Source organism: Triturus cristatus, chromosome 1_1, assembly GCF_964204655.1.
Source record: "Triturus cristatus chromosome 1_1, aTriCri1.1, whole genome shotgun sequence".
NCBI classification, from domain to species: Eukaryota; Metazoa; Chordata; class Amphibia; order Caudata; family Salamandridae; genus Triturus; species Triturus cristatus.
The window spans coordinates 123,092,773-123,118,009 of record NC_140579.1 but is presented as its reverse complement, the minus strand read 5'-3'; the positions used below and the strand labels follow the sequence as shown (position 1 = coordinate 123,118,009).

The 25,237-nt window shown below is 44.1% G+C and overlaps 1 protein-coding gene across 1 annotated transcript in view; it reads right to left on the bottom strand.

Moving 5' to 3' along the window:
- Nucleotides 1–23,424, bottom strand: part of LOC146869740 (uncharacterized) — a 507,514-nt gene extending 484,090 nt beyond the window's left edge. Inside the window, exon 1 of the mRNA XM_085640288.1 lies at nucleotides 23,267–23,424. Within this exon, the coding sequence (XP_085496414.1) occupies nucleotides 23,267–23,330 (64 nt within the window). The 5' untranslated portion in view covers nucleotides 23,331–23,424. The remainder of the gene's footprint in view (nucleotides 1–23,266) is intronic.
- Nucleotides 23,425–25,237: the final 1,813 nt, after the last annotated feature.

Sequence of the window (25,237 nt, the reverse complement as noted above, 5' to 3'; positions counted from 1 at the left end):
TGAATGTCGCTGGATTACACGCTGTAATTCTGTGTCACATGGACTGAATTCACTGGATGAATGGAACACAGTCATTACAAGTGGCTAGGACCCATGTTGTCACTCTGGTTGCAACTCCGTTGGTGCTCAGTCTGTTGTATTCTTAATCAGTATTTGAGAAAATGTCACAAAAATCAATTATGTGTATACATTACCTAATTATCTGAGTCTTTTCAAATTGGTTTGTCATCCCAATAATAGACCTTTGCCTATCCTTGTCTTGTCCTTACCTTCCCCCTTTTCTTCCGATTCTCCACTCTCTCCTCTCCCCCTGCCCTTTTATATACACTCCCTGTCCTTTTCCTCTAGCATTCACCCTATTGTCCTTGTTCCCCCTTACTCCCCTTTCCCTGCCCCCGTCCCCACCTCTCCCCGGTCTCCCTGCTCTTTCAATTGTGTTTCAATTTATACACTGTTCTTTGAATGATGTCGTAATCTTTTACTGTTCGTTGAAAGATGTTGTAATATTAACATTGTTGTTTATTTGTTATTTATGTTTTTTCCACTTATGTTGAGTGTTTATATGTTTTATCAATATTTAGCTATTATGGTGTCTAAATGTATATACTAATACTGTTTCATTTGCAAATGGTTTTGGAAATTGTTAAATGTTGTTGATAATAATTATACTCAATTATAGACCGGGCAGGTTTATATCCATTATTATCTTTTAATGTATTTCTTCACACTGACGGGTGGTTTCTATTCACTCTCCCCGTTCTATCCTTAGTCCTTTTTCCCTGTCCGTACCTGTTAGTCCCTCGTTTGTGGCCCTGTCGGGGTCACATGACCCTGATTGTTTATTTGTAACAGGCGCGTCGTATACGCGCTTGTCGTCTCCATTTGCTTGGACGCCGAGGCTCCTTTCTCGGACTAATCCCGATGCCCGGACCACTCTAGTAAGCTTTCTTGATGGCTGTCCCTATTTTTAGTTGGATTATGTCTTGCTCCGAACTGGCGTAGTTTTTACACGCCCACTTGTCTAAGCCTGTTTTTTCCTTTCCCTTCATTTTGATAGAACCCTTTGGACTGATCCCGTTGCTCGGCAACCTACCCCGCCTACACGGAGATTCCTTCCCGTCATCGGGCTGATTACGAATTTTTCTAATATTGCGGTATTAACCACCGCCGGATGCCCTTTCATTATTTAACCCAATGCCATCCTTGGTAAGCGATCTTTTTCCTTTTAATTTCTCTTTTCCTATCGTGCACATCAGTTTCATCTCGTTTTTCTTTCACGTTAGATGGTTGCCCATTAAATAATCCTGGACCTACTCATCATTCCCTTTGGCTTTCATTTCGCTGTTGTCAGCCACAGGTAAGCGCCTTACATTGCGCTTTACTCCTTTTTGGCCTTTAAATAATTGTCCACCCTCATAATTTCTTCATTTTTTCAGACATTCGATGAACGCCTTCTAACGGTGTTATACCTCACATAATTGACCCACCTTTCCCTGCAATTAACTTTGTAGTGGTTTCGGACCACGGACACAGGTACTACTACCCTCTCATTCGTCCTTTACCCTTCTTTTTTACGCTGTAACGTTTTGTTTTCTTTCTGGGCCTTTCTGTTCATTATCTCCCCTCCTTCTTCTTACACATAGGTATTTGGAAAATACAATAACCATAGTCCTGATGATGACCTCAACTTATGGAGGTTGAAACGTCGTCGACCAGACAACATTATTTACAGCTAATCTCAGGGTCCTGTGAGACCTTCATGTATATATGTAAATTACCTACTGTATATAACTCTCCTTGACCTTGAATTTATTGAAATAATTTTGCCGTACCGTGTTGTCACTTCCACACTTTTGTCACTGCGCCGTTCACTTTTTCATTTTTTTGTCAGTGCATATGTGTTAGTTATGGTTATTTTGAATTGTATATACCTTTGTGTATCCAATTATTAAATCTGTTCCTTCTTTACCTTGGATCTCTCTTAATTTTGCCCTTCCCTTGATTGAATCGTGTTTTGATTGGTCCCTGTATTCATTTTTCCTGTTGAGACATTGTTTTTTGTTATTACGTATACCCGGTCTCAACTGGGTTAACGGGCTTGCTCCTGTTTTTCTTGTATAATTATTGAGCAATCGCTGGATTGCGAGAGTATTTTGTTAAAATACTTCACACTGTAATTGTGATACATAATGAGTGATTAGTTTACTTATTATGTCTTCTAGAGAGACCCCCACTTACTCTGATGACTACATCAAGAATATTCTTTCAGGCCCATCTCTTCTAACCCTCACCTCCACGCCTCTCTCTACTGCCCCCAATAACTCCAAGATTCTTTTAGAAAGATTAGAGAATTTAAAAAAGAAACAGATCCGCACCGATCTCCATGCACGCATGCTAACAGAATACTTAAAGTCTGATACTATACCCTTGGGGCTACAGATCCGCAACACTCCCGCTATTTTCACTCAGGATCCTAAGTTTCGTACTGGCTTCAGCCATTTGGCCACCACTTGTTCAAGGCACTGGATGGTCCTGGGCATCGAGACTGCCATAGAACATAGCAAGAAGGAATTGGAGGAGATAGCAGAACTAGAGAAACTTATTCTTGCAGACACTACCATTTCTGATGCAAAGGCACTACTTGAGAGAATAAATAGTACCATTGCTACCTTCCACACTTTTGAACAAAATAAAAAAATCAATAAAATTCAGAGGGACATTAAGAATTACGACAAGAATTATACCTATCCATATTTACTTGATTCTTTTTATAGTTCTACCAATCAGCCACCCAAAACCAAGAATTGGGGGCGTTTTCGAGACAATCGACCAATCACATTCTCTCTCTCTTCCAATACCTCCACCGAAGATACTGACAGTGGCGAAGGCAGTAGTACGGGCCCACACAGACATCCCCTTCCTCCTCCACTCCTACCCACTGGTTTTTTAGGACAGGGTCGTGGCCGCGGACGCGGCCGCAGACGGCAGGGATATCAATACCAATACGCGGGCGAGAGACAGACCCGACAAAAGTTCTATCAATGGGGTCCTCCACAATAACACGACTATCAGTCGACGTTCAACAAAAGCCTACCAATGCCATTGCTGAAAAATCTCATGAAGTTATTGTTAACAGTTCTGGTCTCACTCCTTCGGGGAGTGGGCATGTTTTGCCTGCAGTGGTCGCTATGTTACCGCCACAATCGCTCTCAATAAATATTGATAGTACATCTAACATTGAGTCACAGACCAATCCATCTACTGCTCATGAAACCCTCCAATCTGCTCCTTCGTTACCACATGGGGATTTATCTACCCTTGCCACGACCATCCCCATTTTCAATCTTTCTCAACATACTCTGTCATCAGATGAGATAGCCGTATTGAGTAAGGGTCTGTCATTCGTCCCTACAGCACGTAGTGACTTTTTTAAGTTACAGGAAGATCTACTCTTATTTTTTAGACGAATTCGTCTGAGGCATTTTTTCTCAGATAAACCAGAGTCTAATTTACCATATGAGCCCCTTTTTAGACCAGCTTCAACTTTTTTACCACCTACCACTATGATGCCACCAGAGATTTTGACCTTTGAAAAAATTGTATTATTGGAAGTCAATGAGTTAAAACGACTTAAGGAATTTGTTCCATACAATTTGCCACTCAAAGAAAAATTGGCCATCGACAGCCTGAGCAATAACCAGAACTTAATAATTAAACCAGCTGACAAGGGCGGTGGGATTGTCGTGATGGATCGTGATGATTATGATTCAGAGATTCTCCGACAACTTGATAACCCCCTACATTATCGTAAATTGACTTCAGATCCCCTTCGTTCCATCCAAACTAAGATTGCCTCTGTTACATCTCAGGCCCTCTTGAGTGGCATTATAAACAAAAAAGAACATGACTTTTTCAACAGTCCATTCCCAAGGATACCGGTAATTTACACCTTACCAGAAGTCCATAAGAACTCATTGACCCCCCCAGGACGCTGTAATGGCTGGATTTTCTGTTTAGATGGGATCAGCCCCCAGGGGCCCCTGTGACCCAGCCAAAACGTACTCACCTTCCCTTCTTAGATCATATTCACAATGGGTAGATATAATATACAGGTCGCACCTAAGAATGGGGAATGACAATATACATATATGGACTTTCTACAATATCTTATTCACATCAGTTGGCCTCGCGGTCACCCTGACCCAGACCGTTCTACCCTAGGGCAGATCTGACACGCAATCCGGCGTATCTACACACGGGCCTGCAGAACCCAGTGCTCTCTTCTCCCAAATTGTTCGCGATCCTGCGAAACCTACACGGCGGTATCCCTCCCGCCGCTCTCACTTATACACGGACTGCAATCCGGCAGTCCTACACGCTGGTAATCCTCCCCAGCGCTCTCATTAACGCCGCATATCAACGACGACCACATTCCTATGAAACATGATTAGGATGATATCTCAGCAATCTACTTAGGATAAAACTAAAATAATAACTTTGGATATGGATTCAGATTATATAGTGTACTCTGTACTTACGACATCAAAGGTCCACTCACTCCCTCTTTATTTGATAACTATTTGTCTGATCGGGATTTCTCATCCGTTCGTCTAAACAGTGCTCAACTAGGAGCATCATTTACCAAGATTGAACACAAGAACCAGGTACACGATAATTCTATATGAATTGGGACATTTATTAACCATAAACATAAATCACATTACTATGCAGCATTACATTGGCACAAGAAATAAAAGAGAAAGGTTAGGGTGCACGCACTATAAGAATCGGTCGGACTTCACCTGGTTAATGGGAAATCGGGACTCGGCAGTCATCTAGGCTCCTGTCTCGTCTCTGGGTCCTGGCTCGCCTTGCAGTCACCCTCAGCCGTCACAAGTACACGTCTGCACTGATAGGCTCAAACTCGTCTGCTCTCCCTCAGGACCTCGGAACCTTGCTGTTAATTAGCTACCGTCTCTCTCTCTCTCTGGGTTAGTGCGCTCCGCGCCACTTCTCGTTCAGTCTATCTTCAGAGAGTTTCGGTCTTAAATCTTTCTCCGACTTCAAAGATGGCGACTTGTCCACCATGAAAATGAATAATGGCAGAGATGCTAACGGCTAGATGCCGCCTACGGACTAACTCACTGAAAGACTAACACCTTTGCTAATATAACAAGCCCGTTCCTTCATGGAAAATTACGGCCAGTAACCTGCCGCCCACCAAATTCTTGTACCTCCCCGTACCAAGGACACTTTCCCAGCTGGCCAGCCTGAAGTTGTGTCTTCGGAGTGGAGAAAAATACATTCCTTCGATAAGGGTCAGTCTGAACCGGTTCTCTCCAAGTGAACAACAGCTTGACACTAAAACATCACTCTTAACCTAGAAAGCCTTCTCGAGCTACCAGGCAGAAAGCAAAATGGAGTCTGTCTCGCTTAAGGCCTACGGAGCCCATAATATACATAGCTCCATGAGAAACAGATCGGCATGTTAGCAAATGAGTAAATCATGACTAATACTTATACATCTAACTCCTCACTTAAATTCATAAGCCTTGCTCTAAGGGAAATGGCACGAAAATGCCCTTATATCTGTCCCTGTTTATCGGTCTAGTCCCTATGCTATGGGGTGATAGGCTGGAGTCACTCTCTATCATTCTCCTTCTCCAGAGGGCTGGCAAAAAGACGGTCATTACATTACACCCCTTGACTCCAGTCTATTAACCAATAACTAAATGGAGCTAACGTCAGTAGATGAATAATATGAAACAAAACTAACTGATCTACGATTTGTCGTAAGTCTAAAAAATTGTAACAGGGAGGGGACACACTGAATAAAGCAGCAAATCGCTACAACGATACAGACAAAAATAATGATCCCTCCCAAAATTTGTCGTAAAAAATGCATGTCAGGGAGCCAGTTAAAAAGCCAGTCAAAGAAACCCTGATCTATGTGTTCCTTAATTTCTGCAGTCAAGTCGTGGAGTTTATTAATATGGGACTGGATATCTTTAGAATGGTCAGACAAATTAAAACAGCATAAACCTTCAAAGTCAGAGCAGTCATGCCCGTGTTTTAGCAGCAAATAATCAATGGCTGCACGATTTTGCAAAATAGCTCTACGTTCACCTTGGGAATCTAACAATAAGTCTGACAAAACAGTAGAAGTTTGGTTGATCGACTTGACCATCCAGCAGGCCATCTTGCCTATTGTTTTAGCATTATAAACGGCCAATGCAGGAACACCAATAATAGAAAAAGCTAAACCAAGATATTCTGAACTGGAAAAAAGATGAACAGAGGAATCACAATCTTCATGTAAGGACATCGAGTCACGAACAATACGGGAATGTGAAGGAGGCTGTGAAGAAAACATTAACAAACTTAATCTAGTGATGGCACACGGGCCACCAGAAATATTCGCAGGAATATAGGGCCAAGAGGAATTCCCGCATGAAAAGAGCCATCCAGCCGGTAATAACATTGAACGATAATGGCTAGTGGCAACAACTAAACTTTTGCAAGTCATATTGTTTTTCACTGAAAAACATGAAGTAGGAAGTCTTTTTGTACAGAGCAAACGTTGATGAAATGAAAAAGTAGTAGCGGCTTGAAGTTTCAACCGCAAACATTCAGAGATGGCCTTAGGATTGCAGGTCATTATAAAGCAAAGGTCACCAGGGGCAATATTAAAAGTAGTAATTCTGGAATTAATAAGGACATCCTGGTCTGGAAGAAGAGTACATGAGGGACAAAATTCATGGGCCAAAAAGTCGCCCAAAATGACATTAGGTCGGGCCTTGGACACATTAAATACATGATGAAGTGTTTCAGTAGATGCAGGGACAGCGACCAAACATGTCGACAAAATGTCAGTAACAGACTTCATGGGGGTGAGGCAAAAATGCGGAGAGTTCGTCACTCGCTTCGCGAGTGTAATCCAAAAATTGGAGGACTTCTGCCACGCGGATCGCGCGGCTCTTGTTATCCCATCACTCGGCGTCGGTAGATGCTCTCCTCTCCCGGCGTAGCAAGCCAAAAGGAGTCCAACGACGACACATCCTGCAGCAGCAGTCCAAAGAATGATCTAAAAGAATACAAACACAGGCCTTAATTATTCTCGTAAATAACATTTATCAGCCGGGACAGTTTCCCAGCCATCTTTCCCTGGCTTCATCACCAAAACGGTGTTGTCATGACCGGTCGCAATAATATCAGCCTGTTCAGGAGGATTTTTAGGCGATTGCACCCATATTTTAGCTCCAGGAAGATCAGATGATCCGAAGCCGTGTTGTCCACGTACAGTTAGCAACGTTGGGGCAGAGCCTTTTTTGATCTCACCACTGAAGACAGGCATAATCAATAGCTGAGCAACACGGTCAGACTTTTTGATAAACAAATCCATCTCACTGCTATTAAGCAAGAGAATCTTAATCTCACCCTGATAATCACTGTCAATCATACCACCAAGGACTTGAACACCTTTCAGGGCCAGGCCAGATCTAGGGGCAATTAATCCAAAACTACCGGCAGGTATAGAGACACCTATGCCAGTTTCAACAATTATGCGATCTTTCCCTGGGAAGGGTACATCATTTAAAGCATGCAGGTCGAGGCCTGCGGAACCTGGGGTTGCTCTACAAGGAGCCAAAGCACCGGGGGTAATTTCCCAATATGTGACAGTGGTAGCAACAGAATTAGGTTTCGCATCAACACGTGGAGGAAACAAACGCATCAAAGGAGATTCAGCATGCAACAAAGGACGGTTATTCAGAATTAATAAAGCTTGAAGTAGGACATCTCTCCACCGGCTGTAACTGTCATCAGTCAACTTACGCAACTGTTCTTTCAACAAGCCATTCATTCTCTCAATCAGTCCTGAAGCCTGTGGGTAATAGGGAACATGAAAAACCCAGTCGATATTGTTTTCCATACAGAATTCCTGCACCAATCTTCCACGAAAGTGGGATGCATTGTCTGATTGAATTTGGAAAGGGACACCATAATATAAAATAATCAGCTCCAGGGTTTTAATGGTATTTACTTGGGTAGCATTCTTGCAAGGAAAAGCGACCAAAAGGCCACTATAAGTATCAACTACTGTACAAATGTATTGACAATTCCTGCTCATAGGGAGCGGACCAATATAATCAATCTGCCAAATTTGGGCGGGCAATTTACCTCGATATAAGTGACCTCGAACAATTTGAGGCACCTCTTTCTTTCTAGAGTGTTGGCAAATGGGACAATGTAGAATGGCATCTTTAATTAAAGAAAAGGGAATATGAATTCCTCTATCAGTAGCCCACCTGTTAGTGGCTTTCTCTCCAAAATGTCCTGCCTTCTGATGGGCCCATTTCGCCAATCCCGCCAAATCAGAACCTTGCATGTCAACCACTGCCTCAGAAATTTTAGATTGTTCATCTGCAATGTTATGGAAAAATTTGTCAAGGGAATCTATTGGAGTATGAGCATCCACGTGAAAGATTGTTACAGTACTGTGCGGAAGCAGTTCCCAAATATCTTGCCATAATTCTTTACCCCATAATTCCTTGGAGTGCAACTCCCAATTGTGCGAGTGCCATGTAGGCAACCACACCGCTAGTCCATTAGCAGTGGACCAAGAATCAGTGAAAATGTGGCATGTACCTGGTAACTCCTGTTTCAAAACTTGGTAAACTGCATAGAGTTCGGCGTATTGGCTACTCTTACCATCTCCAGTAGTGCTCAATAATTTTTGTGTAATCGGATTGTACGATACTGCTTTCCAATGTCTCTTGTCACCAATGAACTTCGCAGAACCATCCGTAAACCACACATGTTTTCTATCCTCCACGGACAGATCATCAAATGATTTACCCCACTTCACGGGAGACTCCTGCACTACGGGAACCGAACACTCACTTTCAGCCTCATTGGAGGGCGCCTGCGCCACTCGCTCATGTAAAACCGCCACACCTTTCGGGCCCACACGTGCCCTGTCCTGAATGTACCATTTCCATTTAATCACACTAGCCTCTTGAGCATGTCCTATTCGATGGGACTTCGGCGAACTCGAAACCCACTGCATGATGGGAATTTCAGGCCTTAAAACCACAGCATGGCCTAAAGTCAATTGCTCGGTATCCACCAGAGCCCAATAACAAGCAAGCAACTGTTTTTCAAAAGGTGAGTAACGCTCACCAGCCTCTGGCAATTTTTTGGACCAAAAACCTAATGGCACTTTTTGTCTGCCCTGCTTTTGCCATAAACTCCAATTGGCATACAGACCTTCCACAGACACATTCAAATCAACAGCACCGTCACTCACAGGCCACAAATCTAAAGCATACTGAATAGCTTCTTTAGCCAAAGTAAAAGCAGTCTGTTGAGATTCACCCCATTCAAACGCATTCTTTTTACGAGTGACTCGGTACAGAGGAGCCAAGATTTGACTCAAATGGGGAATATGTTGGCGCCAGAATCCAAACAACCCAATGAAGGACTGCGCCTCTTTCCTAGTTCTGGGAACAGCAAAATCAAGTATTTTACGTTTAACTTGTGGGATCACCTCTCTGTGACCCTCATGCCAATTTATTCCTAAAAATTTCACAGCTTGAGATGGAGTTTGTAATTTGTCAGGATTGATTTCCCAACCCTTTGCTCGCAAGCAATCAATAATCTGATCCAAATGAGACTGTACCTGGTCTCGTGTATCACCTTGAATCAAAATGTCGTCAATATAATGACAAATTTGAACTTGTGTATTCGTGGGCACTTCAGACAAATGTTCCGCCACCAGCCGGTGACAGATCGTAGGACTATGTACATAGCCTTGAGGAAGACTCCGGAATGTCATTTGACGTCCATTCCATGTAAAACTGAATTGTTCCTGGCATTCGGGGGCAATTGGAATTGAAAAGAATGCATTAGCAATATCGATAGAAGCATACCATGTACCTGGATGCTTTTGAATTCTCTCAATCAATGTGACAATGTCAGGCACTGCCACAGTCAATTTAGGTGTATGTTTGTTCAATTCTCGATAATCAACAGTCATGCGCCAAGAGTTGTCACTTTTGCGCACAGGCCAAACAGGATTATTCCAAGCAGATGTGACCGGAGTAATGACTCCTGCGTCAACCAGATCCTGAATCGTAGCTGTAATTTCTTCATGACCACCTGGGATGCGATATTGTTTTAGAGAAATCACCTTCGTTGCTAAAGGGATCTTAATAGGTGGCATGCGTAAACGGCCAACCCGTACGGGTCTGGTCGAAATGTACTGTCTAGTACCAAACTGATAGTAACCATCATCCAAATGCAAAGTCATACCTTTCAAAATGTCAATTCCAATAATATATTCCAAGAGTGGCACCACCAACACAGAGTATTCTCTACGAGGAATCCTACCAATTTTCATCTCAAGTGTAGTTTGAACTGCGGGTGTTTCCTTACCACCCAAGCCGGTAATTGTGAAGGACTGTCCATGAAATTTCTTTGACTTACCATGAATTAAGGTGGCCTCCGCCCCAGTATCAACTAACGCTCGGGCCCTTTGGATATTACGGTGTTTCCAAAAAATCTCAATATCTACATATGGTCGATAATCTCTGTGGGCCCACCTGCGTACCGGAGCTTGACCTATTTCCTAGTCATTTTTCCCGCGTTCCGCCAACCAAGACAGATCAGGGTAGATGTTTTCAGTCTTCTTCGGTATCAGTATTTCTTGTTCATATCCGTCTCCAGTACGAAACTGATTAGTATCATGTACAGAAAGTTGTGAATTACGGTCAGAGGGTCTATTACGATCCTCCCTCCTTCGTATATCAGGGGAATAACTCCTTGCATCTCTACGTCTGCCAGAACCACAATCATCCCGTCCCCTGTCACGATCATCCTCTCTCCCCCTCCCATCACTACGACGGGGGGAACCACCACGTTCTTGGCGCCGGTCATCACGGCGATCAGAATTCACACATCGTCTCTCATCACCACTGTCATCCGAACCACGATCATAATCATTCTTTCGCACACGACGGGCACCTTCCTTCCGATCCAAACCACGCTTACGAAACATATCCCATAAGATATTATTAGGTTCACCATCGATCTCTGTTCGTTTAACACCATCAGCAAGGAGAGCAAGAAACATGTCACGTCTAGAGAACTTATAGTCCCCTCCAGTACGACCCTCAGGTCGGGATTGTCTTTCAGGTTTAAACCAGTCACCCAGCTCACCAAGCTGACGAACAGACTCAAGCACAGCAGACAAAGGATTGCCAGTTTGATTAATCAACAATGTCATCATGACCTGCTTGTAAGCAACAGGAGAAGTACGTATAATGCGGTTACGCACGGAAGATGTTAACAAACCATCCAATAACCTGTCAGCAGTACTAAGGAAGATACACGTTTTCATGACTTCTTCCTTTAAACGTTGCGACGCATCGCGCAGAGTATACCACGGCTTTTCATCAGAGGGCCAATCAGACTCTGTTGGATATTTATGATTACAGCCATCAGACGCAAGCTGGAGCAAAGAAGATTGGACATTACCATTAAAATTCCGAAAATGGTCCTGAATAGTAGAATCAGAACTCAAAGAGCAAAATCGCAAGCAATCAACAGCATCGAGCATAATACCGGAAGCGCCAAGCTCATAAAGACGCACCATCCAGGTAAGCAAGGCCTCACCAGGCCGTTGTTTAAATCGTTGCAGGATATCACTAATCTCCTGCTGAGTAAAATCTTCAAGACAGTCAAGAGCAATACCACCCGGATTACCAGGGGCATGTTGTAATTTTCGTCGAAAGATCGGATGAGCAGAAACCGCGGGAAGAGCTTCCGAGGAAGCCCGCATCTTAGATTTAACAGAACAATCAGGGCAAGCTACGTCATCCGCACGGGAAGAACGAGCACGGTCAGAATCGGGAGTCAAATCAATGCATGAAGCAGATTTACAATCACGTCCGGAGCGAGAAGACTCGCGCTTGTCACCCTCCTCTGCCGAGGAGTCAGAAGTATGAGAATCCCAGATATTACCGTCCCACTCATCGGGGTTCCAATCCATTCCAGCTTTCGCTACAAGCATACGCACTTTGCGGGACGACACGCGCCCACGACGATGTTTATATTTATATCGTGCAATACGGACCGCAGCTCTTTCGGCAATGGTCTGATATGTTTCAAGTTTGTCGGCAAGCAGTTTATTTTGACAACGTAAAAGAGTATGCGCATTTTGCAACTCAACACACCGTACTTCCGTATCATGAAATTGTTTCTGTAATTGAACAAATTTCTCATGCACAAGTCTGTATGCATTAAGAATAATCCATCCTCTGCGTCCTAAAATAGGAAGCTCATCGCCTTTCACTATCGGCGCTTTCTGTAGGCATGAAATCACATCGGCAGGCTCCGCCTGCTCCAAGCATGAAGACCAATTTTCACTCAAACCAGTAGAATTAGCCCACTCACGGGCTAGAGCCTCATAAGGCGTAGACTCCCAGCCGGGAATCTGAATCGGTAATTTGAAGACCGACGGAGATTTTTTCGGAAACATATTAACACGCAAAAACAACAAAACAACAAAAAAGTATATACACAGTTATAAACAAAATTTTATACGTACAAGCCGAGCGCAAACCAACGAGATCAAAACAAAACAATGCACACAGGCTTCGTAAACAGTTCGTGACGCCAGATGTAATGGCTGGATTTTCTGTTTAGATGGGATCAGCCCCCAGGGGCCCCTGTGACCCAGCCAAAACGTACTCACCTTCCCTTCTTAGATCATATTCACAATGGGTAGATATAATATACAGGTCGCACCTAAGAATGGGGAATGACAATATACATATATGGACTTTCTACAATATCTTATTCACATCAGTTGGCCTCGCGGTCACCCTGACCCAGACCGTTCTACCCTAGGGCAGATCTGACACGCAATCCGGCGTATCTACACACGGGCCTGCAGAACCCAGTGCTCTCTTCTCCCAAATTGTTCGCGATCCTGCGAAACCTACACGGCGGTATCCCTCCCGCCGCTCTCACTTATACACGGACTGCAATCCGGCAGTCCTACACGCTGGTAATCCTCCCCAGCGCTCTCATTAACGCCGCATATCAACGACGACCACATTCCTATGAAACATGATTAGGATGATATCTCAGCAATCTACTTAGGATAAAACTAAAATAATAACTTTGGATATGGATTCAGATTATATAGTGTACTCTGTACTTACGACATCAAAGGTCCACTCACTCCCTCTTTATTTGATAACTATTTGTCTGATCGGGATTTCTCATCCGTTCGTCTAAACAGTGCTCAACTAGGAGCATCATTTACCAAGATTGAACACAAGAACCAGGTACACGATAATTCTATATGAATTGGGACATTTATTAACCATAAACATAAATCACATTACTATGCAGCATTACATTGGCACAAGAAATAAAAGAGAAAGGTTAGGGTGCACGCACTATAAGAATCGGTCGGACTTCACCTGGTTAATGGGAAATCGGGACTCGGCAGTCATCTAGGCTCCTGTCTCGTCTCTGGGTCCTGGCTCGCCTTGCAGTCACCCTCAGCCGTCACAAGTACACGTCTGCACTGATAGGCTCAAACTCGTCTGCTCTCCCTCAGGACCTCGGAACCTTGCTGTTAATTAGCTACCGTCTCTCTCTCTCTCTGGGTTAGTGCGCTCCGCGCCACTTCTCGTTCAGTCTATCTTCAGAGAGTTTCGGTCTTAAATCTTTCTCCGACTTCAAAGATGGCGACTTGTCCACCATGAAAATGAATAATGGCAGAGATGCTAACGGCTAGATGCCGCCTACGGACTAACTCACTGAAAGACTAACACCTTTGCTAATATAACAAGCCCGTTCCTTCATGGAAAATTACGGCCAGTAACCTGCCGCCCACCAAATTCTTGTACCTCCCCGTACCAAGGACACTTTCCCAGCTGGCCAGCCTGAAGTTGTGTCTTCGGAGTGGAGAAAAATACATTCCTTCGATAAGGGTCAGTCTGAACCGGTTCTCTCCAAGTGAACAACAGCTTGACACTAAAACATCACTCTTAACCTAGAAAGCCTTCTCGAGCTACCAGGCAGAAAGCAAAATGGAGTCTGTCTCGCTTAAGGCCTACGGAGCCCATAATATACATAGCTCCATGAGAAACAGATCGGCATGTTAGCAAATGAGTAAATCATGACTAATACTTATACATCTAACTCCTCACTTAAATTCATAAGCCTTGCTCTAAGGGAAATGGCACGAAAATGCCCTTATATCTGTCCCTGTTTATCGGTCTAGTCCCTATGCTATGGGGTGATAGGCTGGAGTCACTCTCTATCATTCTCCTTCTCCAGAGGGCTGGCAAAAAGACGGTCATTACAGACGCCCAATAGTATCCGGGTGTGGATCTGTATTAGAACCCCTGGGAAAATACATCGACTCTATTCTCAAGGTTTTTGTTCCCTTGACTGACACCTTTGTCAAGGACAGTACACATCTAATTAACCTCATAGACGACCTTCCTTTTAATCCTGAATCAGACTTTATGGTTGGTCTAGACATCGAGTCTTTGTATACTAATATTCCCCAGGCAGATGGACTCGCGGTCATGGAGGCAATACTGAACACCCGCCCTCGTCCCACACGCATCCCGACAGAATTTGTTGTTCAATTGCTGCACATAGCCTTGACCAACAATTATTTTTTGTATAAAGACACATATTACCTTCAGATCAAAGGTGTATCGATGGGTGCTTGCTTTGCCCCTAACTTTGCAGTACTCTATGTCCATCATTTGGAGTCTACCCTTTTTTTGAATAACAGTAACCCTTTCCTCACCAACATCTCTTTATGGCGCAGGTACATAGACGATATTCTGATGCTATGGCATGGTACACATGAGAACCTTTTATCGTTTATCACCTGGTTGAATTCCATCCAAACCCATTTAAAATTTACTTCAGATGTACGCAGGAATGACCTTCCCTTTTTGGATCTAACATTACATGCGGAGGATGGCTTAATTGGGACATCTTTATATCGAAAACCCACAGAGCGTAATACGCTTCTGGCCTACTCCAGTTACCATCCTCGAGGGCTTAGAGACGGCTTACCCTACGGACAATTCCTCCGTATACGGCGGAATTGCAAGTGGAGAAAAGATTATTTTCGAGAGGCTGCGATCCTCTCGGCTAAATTGATCGACAGAGGCTATCCCAAATATTTGGTCAGAAGATCTCTTAAAAGAGCCTGGTATAACCATAGGGATATAATTTTGGCACCTTCAGTCAAACGTGTCAACAACCGTATCCCCTTTGTCTCTACTTTCAGCCCCAGCAGTAATATGGTTTCCAAGATAATTAGGAACAATTGGAAATTGTTACGCTCTTTTCCACACTTTACAGACCCTCCCCTTTTATCATATAAGAGGGGTAATAATTTGAATGACAAGCTTGTTCATGCCATTACCTGGCCCATCAAAGAAAAACCTGAAAATACCACCTTATGGAATTTACCACCTGTAATAGGCCACTTTAAGTGCCTAAATTGTAATGTGTGTGATTTGACCAGTAATACCAAGGTCTTTGTCACTTCTTCTCATACCTACCAACTGAAACATTTTTCAAATTGTCGTACCACCAACGTTATCTACGCGATACGGTGTCCATGTGACTTACTTTATATTGGGCAAACTACACAGATGGTTAAACAACGCATCTCCCAACACAAAAGTCGCATTAGATGTAACGTCGTTACTGCTCCATTGGTAACACACTACAAGGAGCATAACCATTCAGAGACGGACATGACCTGGCAAGTCATAGATTGTCCACAATTACCGATCCGTGGTGGTAATTTACAGACCCTGCTAAATAAATGTGAATGTCGCTGGATTACACGCTGTAATTCTGTGTCACATGGACTGAATTCACTGGATGAATGGAACACAGTCATTACAAGTGGCTAGGACCCATGTTGTCACTCTGGTTGCAACTCCGTTGGTGCTCAGTCTGTTGTATTCTTAATCAGTATTTGAGAAAATGTCACAAAAATCAATTATGTGTATACATTACCTAATTATCTGAGTCTTTTCAAATTGGTTTGTCATCCCAATAATAGACCTTTGCCTATCCTTGTCTTGTCCTTACCTTCCCCCTTTTCTTCCGATTCTCCACTCTCTCCTCTCCCCCTGCCCTTTTATATACACTCCCTGTCCTTTTCCTCTAGCATTCACCCTATTGTCCTTGTTCCCCCTTACTCCCCTTTCCCTGCCCCCGTCCCCACCTCTCCCCGGTCTCCCTGCTTTTTCAATTGTGTTTCAATTTATACACTGTTCTTTGAATGATGTCGTAATCTTTTACTGTTCGTTGAAAGATGTTGTAATATTAACATTGTTGTTTATTTGTTATTTATGTTTTTTCCACTTATGTTGAGTGTTTATATGTTTTATCAATATTTAGCTATTATGGTGTCTAAATGTATATACTAATACTGTTTCATTTGCAAATGGTTTTGGAAATTGTTAAATGTTGTTGATAATAATTATACTCAATTATAGACCGGGCAGGTTTATATCCATTATTATCTTTTAATGTATTTCTTCACACTGACGGGTGGTTTCTATTCACTCTCCCCGTTCTATCCTTAGTCCTTTTTCCCTGTCCGTACCTGTTAGTCCCTCGTTTGTGGCCCTGTCGGGGTCACATGACCCTGATTGTTTATTTGTAACAGGCGCGTCGTATACGCGCTTGTCGTCTCCATTTGCTTGGACGCCGAGGCTCCTTTCTCGGACTAATCCCGATGCCCGGACCACTCTAGTAAGCTTTCTTGATGGCTGTCCCTATTTTTAGTTGGATTATGTCTTGCTCCGAACTGGCGTCGTTTTTACACGCCCACTTGTCTAAGCCCGTTTTTTCCTTTCCCTTCATTTTGATAGAACCCTTTGGACTGATCCCGTTGCTCGGCAACCTACCCCGCCTACACGGAGATTCCTTCCCGTCATCGGGCTGATTACGAATTTTTCTAATATTGCGGTATTAACCACCGCCGGATGCCCTTTCATTATTTAACCCAATGCCATCCTTGGTAAGCGATCTTTTTCCTTTTAATTTCTCTTTCCCTATCGTGCACATCAGTTTCATCTCGTTTTTCTTTCACGTTAGATGGTTGCCCATTAAATAATCCTGGACCTACTCATCATTCCCTTTGGCTTTCATTTCGCTGTTGTCAGCCACAGGTAAGCGCCTTACATTGCGCTTTACTCCTTTTTGGCCTTTAAATAATTGTCCACCCTCATAATTTCTTCATTTTTTCAGACATTCGATGAACGCCTTCTAACGGTGTTATACCTCACATAATTGACCCACCTTTCCCTGCAATTAACTTTGTAGTGGTTTCGGACCACGGACACAGGTACTACTACCCTCTCATTCGTCCTTTACCCTTCTTTTTTACGCTGTAACGTTTTGTTTTCTTTCTGGGCCTTTCTGTTCATTATCTCCCCTCCTTCTTCTTACACATAGGTATTTGGAAAATACAATAACCATAGTCCTGATGATGACCTCAACTTATGGAGGTTGAAACGTCGTCGACCAGACAACATTATTTACAGCTAATCTCAGGGTCCTGTGAGACCTTCATGTATATATGTAAATTACCTACTGTATATAACTCTCCTTGACCTTGAATTTATTGAAATAATTTCGCCGTACCGTGTTGTCACTTCCACACTTTTGTCACTGCGCCGTTCACTTTTTCATTTTTTTGTCAGTGCATATGTGTTAGTTATGGTTATTTTGAATTGTATATACCTTTGTGTATCCAATTATTAAATCTGTTCCTTCTTTACCTTGGATCTCTCTTAATTTTGCCCTTCCCTTGATTGAATCGTGTTTTGATTGGTCCCTGTATTCATTTTTCCTGTTGAGACATTGTTTTTTGTTATTACGTATACCCGGTCTCAACTGGGTTAACGGGCTTGCTCCTGTTTTTCTTGTATAATATATGAGTACATGAAAAAGGCAACTAAAAACCTTGAGGCTAGCTAGGAATTGCAAAAGGCCTGGCATGACCAAAAGGCTGTGCTGACTGTTTACCAGCCAGGGCAGAAAGTGTGGGTGTTGGAGCCTGTGGCCCCAGCAGCCCTCCAGGACAAATGGAGTGGCCCCCATACAATTGTTGAACAGAAAGGAGAGGTCACCTACTTGGTAGACCTTGGAACCCCTAGGAGTCCCCTAGAAAAAAGTATTGCCAATCATGTGGTTCGAGCAATGTTATCAAAAGTGAGTACACCAACACTTAGAAACTATGTAGGATTAGGACCAGTCACTGGACATCATAAGTGTGGAAGCTGCACATGTTGTCAACAGACAATAGAAGGCTCGTTGTTTTCCAATAATGGGGTTCATTGGAAACACAACACGTTCACCAATTGTAAATCAAAATTTGTGGTGTATGGAGTTTTGTGTCCATGCCCCAAGTTATATGTGGGTAAAACAAATCAGGAAATTCGTCAGAATCACACAAGATAAGTCAAGAATTAAAAGAAACGTAGAAACTGCACCATTGGTCAATCATTGGAAGTCTAAGGGACATGCTGAGAGAGATCTTAAATAGACTGTCATCGATAAAATTGAATCGGATTTCAGAGGTGGAGACATGAATCAAATCAGCGTGAGGCAATGCTCATTTTGAAATTCAACATGACAATGAATGGCCTAAATAAATTTTCAGAACTATATAAATTGTGAAGTGTCATTGAGATTCCATTTGTTATTAGAGATGGCATTTGGTTTGGAAAGAAAGACCAGGGTTGAACATCAAATGAGAGCAGGTTAAAATGAATTCACGGAGATGGCCATTGTTTGTTTACTCTTTAAACCTTTTTTCTGGGGCCGCTGTTATGAATCCTTGTCTTATAACTGCAGGTTGGGGCATGAAAATTGACTTTTTAGTGTATTAATCAGCAATGGAATATAATTACAAAGGCATAATACAAGAAATCATGGATTAATAAAGTTTTTCCGTGAATGAAAAAACGGAGTAAAAACTACAACTCCCAGAGACATTTCCATTACTCCCAAAATGCAATGGGCGAGTCTTTTCACCGCCATGCCCCGTCCTTTATGATTATTACGGCGCTCCGACATCGTAGAGCACATGAAAAAGCTGTTCGGGTGCACGCGACGAGTCCTCACGCTAAGGTAGGTCTTGGGCTAGTATATAAACAGATCATTTTAGTTGCGTGTAATCGTAAAAAAGAGTTTTTCGCTTATACGAGGCTTTACTATTTGGTTTGTACAGAAGCAGTGAATAGTGAAAGTTACACCGTGAGCCCCGCGTCCTATAGAACGTACCGGGTTAGGGTAAATGGTATACCGGCCCCGTGTCTGATCGAATTTACATCGGACAACAGCCAAAGGTAATGGATGTTTTTCGGGCGCTTTGTCGTATTTAAGCATAATTCTTTGGGCAGACCGTGACGATGCCATTATTGATTTATTTTCCATTCTGCAGCGCCGTAGCTGAAAATGGTGCGTTTGAAACTACTTTAAAGAAATTGGGACAATAACTATAATTCTACACGTAAGTGATACGTGGACTGGTCCCTTTCACTCTAATCCTTCCATTTCCTCCTGCCCAAACAGTGTATAGAGAGGACTTTCATTGGAAGCAAGGCCTTTTAAAGGATACTCGAAAAAACAAACAAATGGAAAGCAATGGGCGGGATGCAAGCCCACACAATATATTCAACATATCGGTGAAGAGACAGCGCAAGCGCTGTCTATGTGAGACCTACAACAGGAGACAAAGAAAGACGAAGAGAATAGAAGCAGAAAAAAAGACGAGAGAAGACAGAATAACAAAAAGGAGTAAAAATAAGAAAGAAAGAAGGAAAAACCGAACAGATACACAAAGGGAAAAAAGAGTAAAGGTTCAAAGGAAAAATGGAACAAAGAAAGAAACAAGAATTGAATGTAGCGGATGAACAAACAAGAAAGAGGTGGAATGACATGAATAAGGAAAGAGCAAGTAAAAAACAAAAACAAGGGAAGGAGAGAAAAAAGGGGAGCAAGTAAAGTAGCAGCTGCAAAAGAAAGAGGAACAAAAAAGTAAGAAAGAAACAGTCAAATAAAGGAGATGAAGAAAGAAAGACGAAAATAACAAAGGAAAGGACCAAGAAAGAAAAAACATAAAGATCCATAGAACGAAAAAAACAGGAAAAGAGAGAAAGGATTGAGGAAGGAAAGAGGAGACAAAAAAGAGTGAAACAGAAACGAGAGACAAGCTAAAGAAGTAGAGGATGAAAAGAGGCAGGAGAAAACAAGAAAATGAAAAACAGACATGAAGAATAAAGAAAGGAGACAAAGAAGGTGAGAATGAAAGAAACCAAGGAGAAAGAAGAGAAAGTGGGAGAAAAGGAAAGAAATGGAGAAAAGCGAGTGAAACAAGAAGAAAAGGAGAAAAAGAAGGAAATAGTCAAAGAAGGAGAAAAAGAAGGAAATAGTCAAAGAAGGACCCAAGTAGCAAAACAAAGAAAGAAAATGAAAAAATAAATTCCGAAGAGACTAAGCTACACGTTCCATCATTTTCGGTTCCTTAGGCCCAACAGGAAGCGTTGCGCTGTGTTGCGAAGTATTGCCATAGCATCTGGACAGCTCATATTGTCCAACCAGCTGACAGGTAATTATCATGTGAGGCCAGAGAGCTGCTGGGAGCTCACGATCGACCTGTTGGAAACGCCTCTGCTGGAGTCTAGCATCGCACTCTGACAGGTAATTATCATGTGAGGCCGAAGGGCTATTGGTAGCTCGTGATCGACCTGTTGGAAACGCCTCTGCTGGAGTCTAGCATAACAGCGTCTGTTACAAATATAAAACCACATTTTGAAAATCTTGCCTGCTCCACTTTTTTTGTTTGCAAATTAAATAAAATATTACATGATATGGAGTATGATGTATGCTTCTTTGCATTTTGTATGCGGTTTTGCAGTTCAAATAGTAACAAGCATTGCCAAAGCCAATGGTTCCCTATGCGAGAACTATTGACTTGCCAATGTCTTTTAGTCATGTTGTCCAGCGGCTTGGCTGTGCAGCGTGGCTATAAGTACATTTTAGAAAGTGCTAAAATGCAGCCAGAGTTGGCATCGCATCATAACTTTTTTTTTTTTTGGGGTGGGATGGGCAAGCAAAGAAGGGGAAAGGAGTGGGGGTACAGGCAAGCAAATACGGCTGAGTGAGTGTGACGGGGCAGACACTCCAAAAAGGAGTGGGTTGGCGGGGAAGAAGCAACACAGCATACGGGTTGGGTGACAGGGGAATGAGAAATAGTAGCTCATTCACTGCACGATCAGCGGGTGGACACTAATCAAGAGGACGCACTCTGTACTTCATCCATGCTTCACAGAAACAAAAGGAAGTGACGCCCAGAATGCACTTGCCAATTAGGAGGAGAAATGGCCTTAACAATGTGGGCTCAGCCACTCGTGCCGTTTCCCCGCAAGCTGTACCACGCTTGCTTTAACCACGCATATGCCTTAACCACGCATATGCCTTAACAACGCATATGCATGGTTAAGGCAATGCACGGTCCTGTTGCCGAGCGGATGGGTGGGACAGGAAGAGGAAGTACGATTGGGAATGGGGAGAGGATGCGGTGAGAAGTGGGGCTGGGGTCGGGTTTAGCGGGTGGGGGTAGGTTTTAAGACTCAGGAGAGGGTTAGGGTTATTTGTAGGGCAGGCAGCAGTTTTAGGGCACATGGCAAGGAGGTTGGGGTAATTAGCAGGTGTAGGGGACAGTTTTAAGGGCTTAGGGCGGGGGCTGTGGTCGAGGTAGTTTTTGGGTCGTGGGGTTAATTTTTAGGGCTCAAGGCAGGGGGAAAGGGGACAGTTTACAGGGCAGGGGTATGATCTTTGCCACGCATGTTTCTTTACCCATCATGTCTTTACCACGAAATTGCATGGTGAAGGACCGCGTGGTAAAGACACAGTTTTTGGCCTTGAAGAGTGCTTGTTGTGTGATTTGCATGGTATTTTGGTGACTTGGCTCATGTTGTGGTGTGCTACACTGATCCACACGTACACACTCACTTTTGTATTACACTAATCTGAGCCCACACACACCCTCCCTGTGTTACACTGATCCTCTCACACACCTCTCATCCAGTGTTACACGGATCCCCACACACAGCCCTCATCCGTGTTACACGGATCCCCACACACAGCCCTCATCCCTGTGTTACACGGATCCCCACACACAGCCCTCATCCCTGTGTTACACGGATCCCCACACACAGCCCTCATCCCTGTGTTACACGGATCCCCACACACAGCCCTCCTCCCGTGTTACACGGATCCTCACGCACAGCCCTCATCCTGTGTCACACTGATCCATAGCCAGCAAGTTTCCCTGGTGCATGCGTGATGTTCTGGTCCAATCTGGGGGTTTCTTTGAATTCTGGGACTTGTAGTTCTGTTTTATAGTGTAATAAACAAAATTACAAGTTCCAGAATTCAAAAGAAAACATGGAGTGAAGCAGCACGTCACCCATGGACCTGGGAATCTTGGCAGCTATACGGATGCTCACACACAGACAGCCCTTATTATGTGTTTACACTGATCCCCACACACAGCCCTCACCCCATGTTACACAGATCCCCACACACAGCCCTTACCTCATGTTACACAGATCTCCACACACAGCCCTCACTCTGTTACACTGATCCCCACACACAGCCCTCACCCCATGTTACAGATCCCCACACACAGCCCTCACTCCATGTTACACTAATCCCCACACACAGCCCTCACCCCATGTTACACAGATCCCCACACACTGCCCTCACCAGATGTTACACAGATCCCCACACACTGCCCTCACCCCATGTTACACTGAACCCCACACACAACCCTCGCCCCATGTTACACTGATCCCCACACACAGCCCTCACCCTGTGTTACACTGATCCCCACACACTGCCCTCACCCTGTGTTACACTGATCCCCACACACTGCCCTCACCCCGTGTTACACTGATCCCCACACACTGCCCTCACCCCATGTTACACTGATCCCCACACACAACCCTCACCCCATGTTACACTGATCCCCACACACAGCCCTCACCCCATGTTACACTGTTCCCCACACACAGCCCTGACTCTGTGTTACACTGATCCCCACACACAGCCCTCACACACCCTAGTGGAGTCCACCTGCCTATTCACTCCACACCCATGATGTGTTCCCCCTCCCCAGGTCACTCACCTGCCCGGGCCGGCTGCAGCCAGAGCCCCCCCAGGAGCAGGAGGAGGGGGGCACCCCAGGTCATGATGAGGGGGCAGTAGTGTTGTCACCGAGGGGTCAATAACCACAGCCTTAAGTGAGGACCCGCTCCGGTGAGAACTTCACAAGATCTGAGCTCAGCCCGTCCCAGGGCTCGGAGGGAGAGCGGAACCCACCAATCAGAAGGCAGAACAGCAGCGCGTCATCACTCACCAGGTAGAGCCTCGCTGCGAGGAGCTAGATGAAGCAAGTAAAAGTGAAAGCAAAGAGGATGCAGAAGTTTCGTTTTCTTTCCTTGTTTTGAGTTCCCTTCTGGTCTTTTTATAGTGCTTAGAAGCCCCCTCGCCTGCCCTTGCTGCAGACCACAGTGAAGAGTCTGCACAGGGGTGTCACCCTCAACCCCTTTTGTTACTTCTTTTGTTATTTGCTGCGCTCCCTTGTTCTGTTGCTGTGATAGGCGCTGCCTGTGTCTAGACTCTAAAGTGCCTAGAAGCCCTCGCTGTTATTGGATGGGAAAGAATGGGTCATTACAGAGCTGCCGACTGTGGAACCGGGTTCGAGGCCCAGCGTCGTCTCAGCACCCTGTGACTCTGGGCAGATCACTTCTTCTCCCCGTGTCCACAATATGAATGTGTCTTTGTGTAATGTGACTGCTGCCCTTGTACAGCGCCCCCTTTGGTTCATTTCGCGGTGTATAAAAAGACAGAAAAAAAGGATTTTCCGCCTTTTCCTCTCTCAGCTCTGTTAGTGCTTAGAAGCCTGTGTCACGACTGATAAAAGTGGCTGGAACCCCCCTCTGGTGACAGCTCGGATGAGGCGGTGAATGGTTTGCGCTTCACCTGCGGTGCTCTAGCGCCATCCAGCGGACGGATAGCACCTCTGTAACAGGAGATGGGCTGATTTGTGATTTCTCCGAAACGGAGGCTTTGGTCCAGTGAAGGGGGGTGGTGGGATTGGCGGGGACAGAAGTAAACGAGATCTTAGCTCAAGCAGTCCCAGTACTTGGAGACTGATGGAGAACCCACCAATCAGGAGGCAGAACAGCAGCGCATCATCACTCAGCAGGTAGAGGCTCGCTGCGAGGAGCTAGAAGAAGCAAGTAAAAGTGAAATTAAAGAGCCAGAAGTTTCGTTTTCTTCCTGATCTTTTTCACAGTGCTTAGAAGTCCCCTTGGCTGTCCTTGCTTCAGACCACAGTGAAGAGTCTGCACAGTGATTTCACCCCCGTTACCCTTGTGTTTTTCCTCCCTCCAGTTTTGACCCTCTCTCTGTATTTGTTTCGCTCCCTTTGTTTCTGTTGCTGTGGTAAGCGCTGACTGTGCTCAGACTCTAAAGTGCCTAGAAGCCCTCGCTGTTATTATTGGTTGGAAAAGAATGGGTCGTTACAGCGCTGCCGACTTTGGAACTGTGGAGCCAGGTTCGAGTCCCAGCGTCGGCTCACCATCCTTTTTTTAATTTATTTAGTGCACTTTTATATAGCCCGTACATTACCCGAAGGTACAATAGAACCAGTTACGTTACATGAGAAAAGTGTTACACAATAGAACGTTACAAAAATAAACAGGAGACTAAACAAGCATTTACAATGCAATGGTCTCGGCATTGGTAAAGTTAGAGCTATTGGCATTGCTCATGACCTTATTTTTGTTTATGTTTTTGTTTTTAAAACATTTAAAGAAACGGCATTGTCATGAGCACTGCCAATAGCTCTAACTTTAACAATGCCGAGACCGTTGCATTGTAAATGCTTGTTATCTATGGCCCAGTGTGTGCCCCTAAAAATCACATCTAGGGACAGCACTGGCAACAGTTTACTCTAACTGCCATTGGTTGTGTACGGACATAAATTCAGGGGTGTAGCCCATCTGTTGTAATATCATCCCGAAAAAAGGCCATTCAAGGGAATCAAATGCCTTTTATGGCATTAGGTGATATTATTATCGCTGGATCGCAT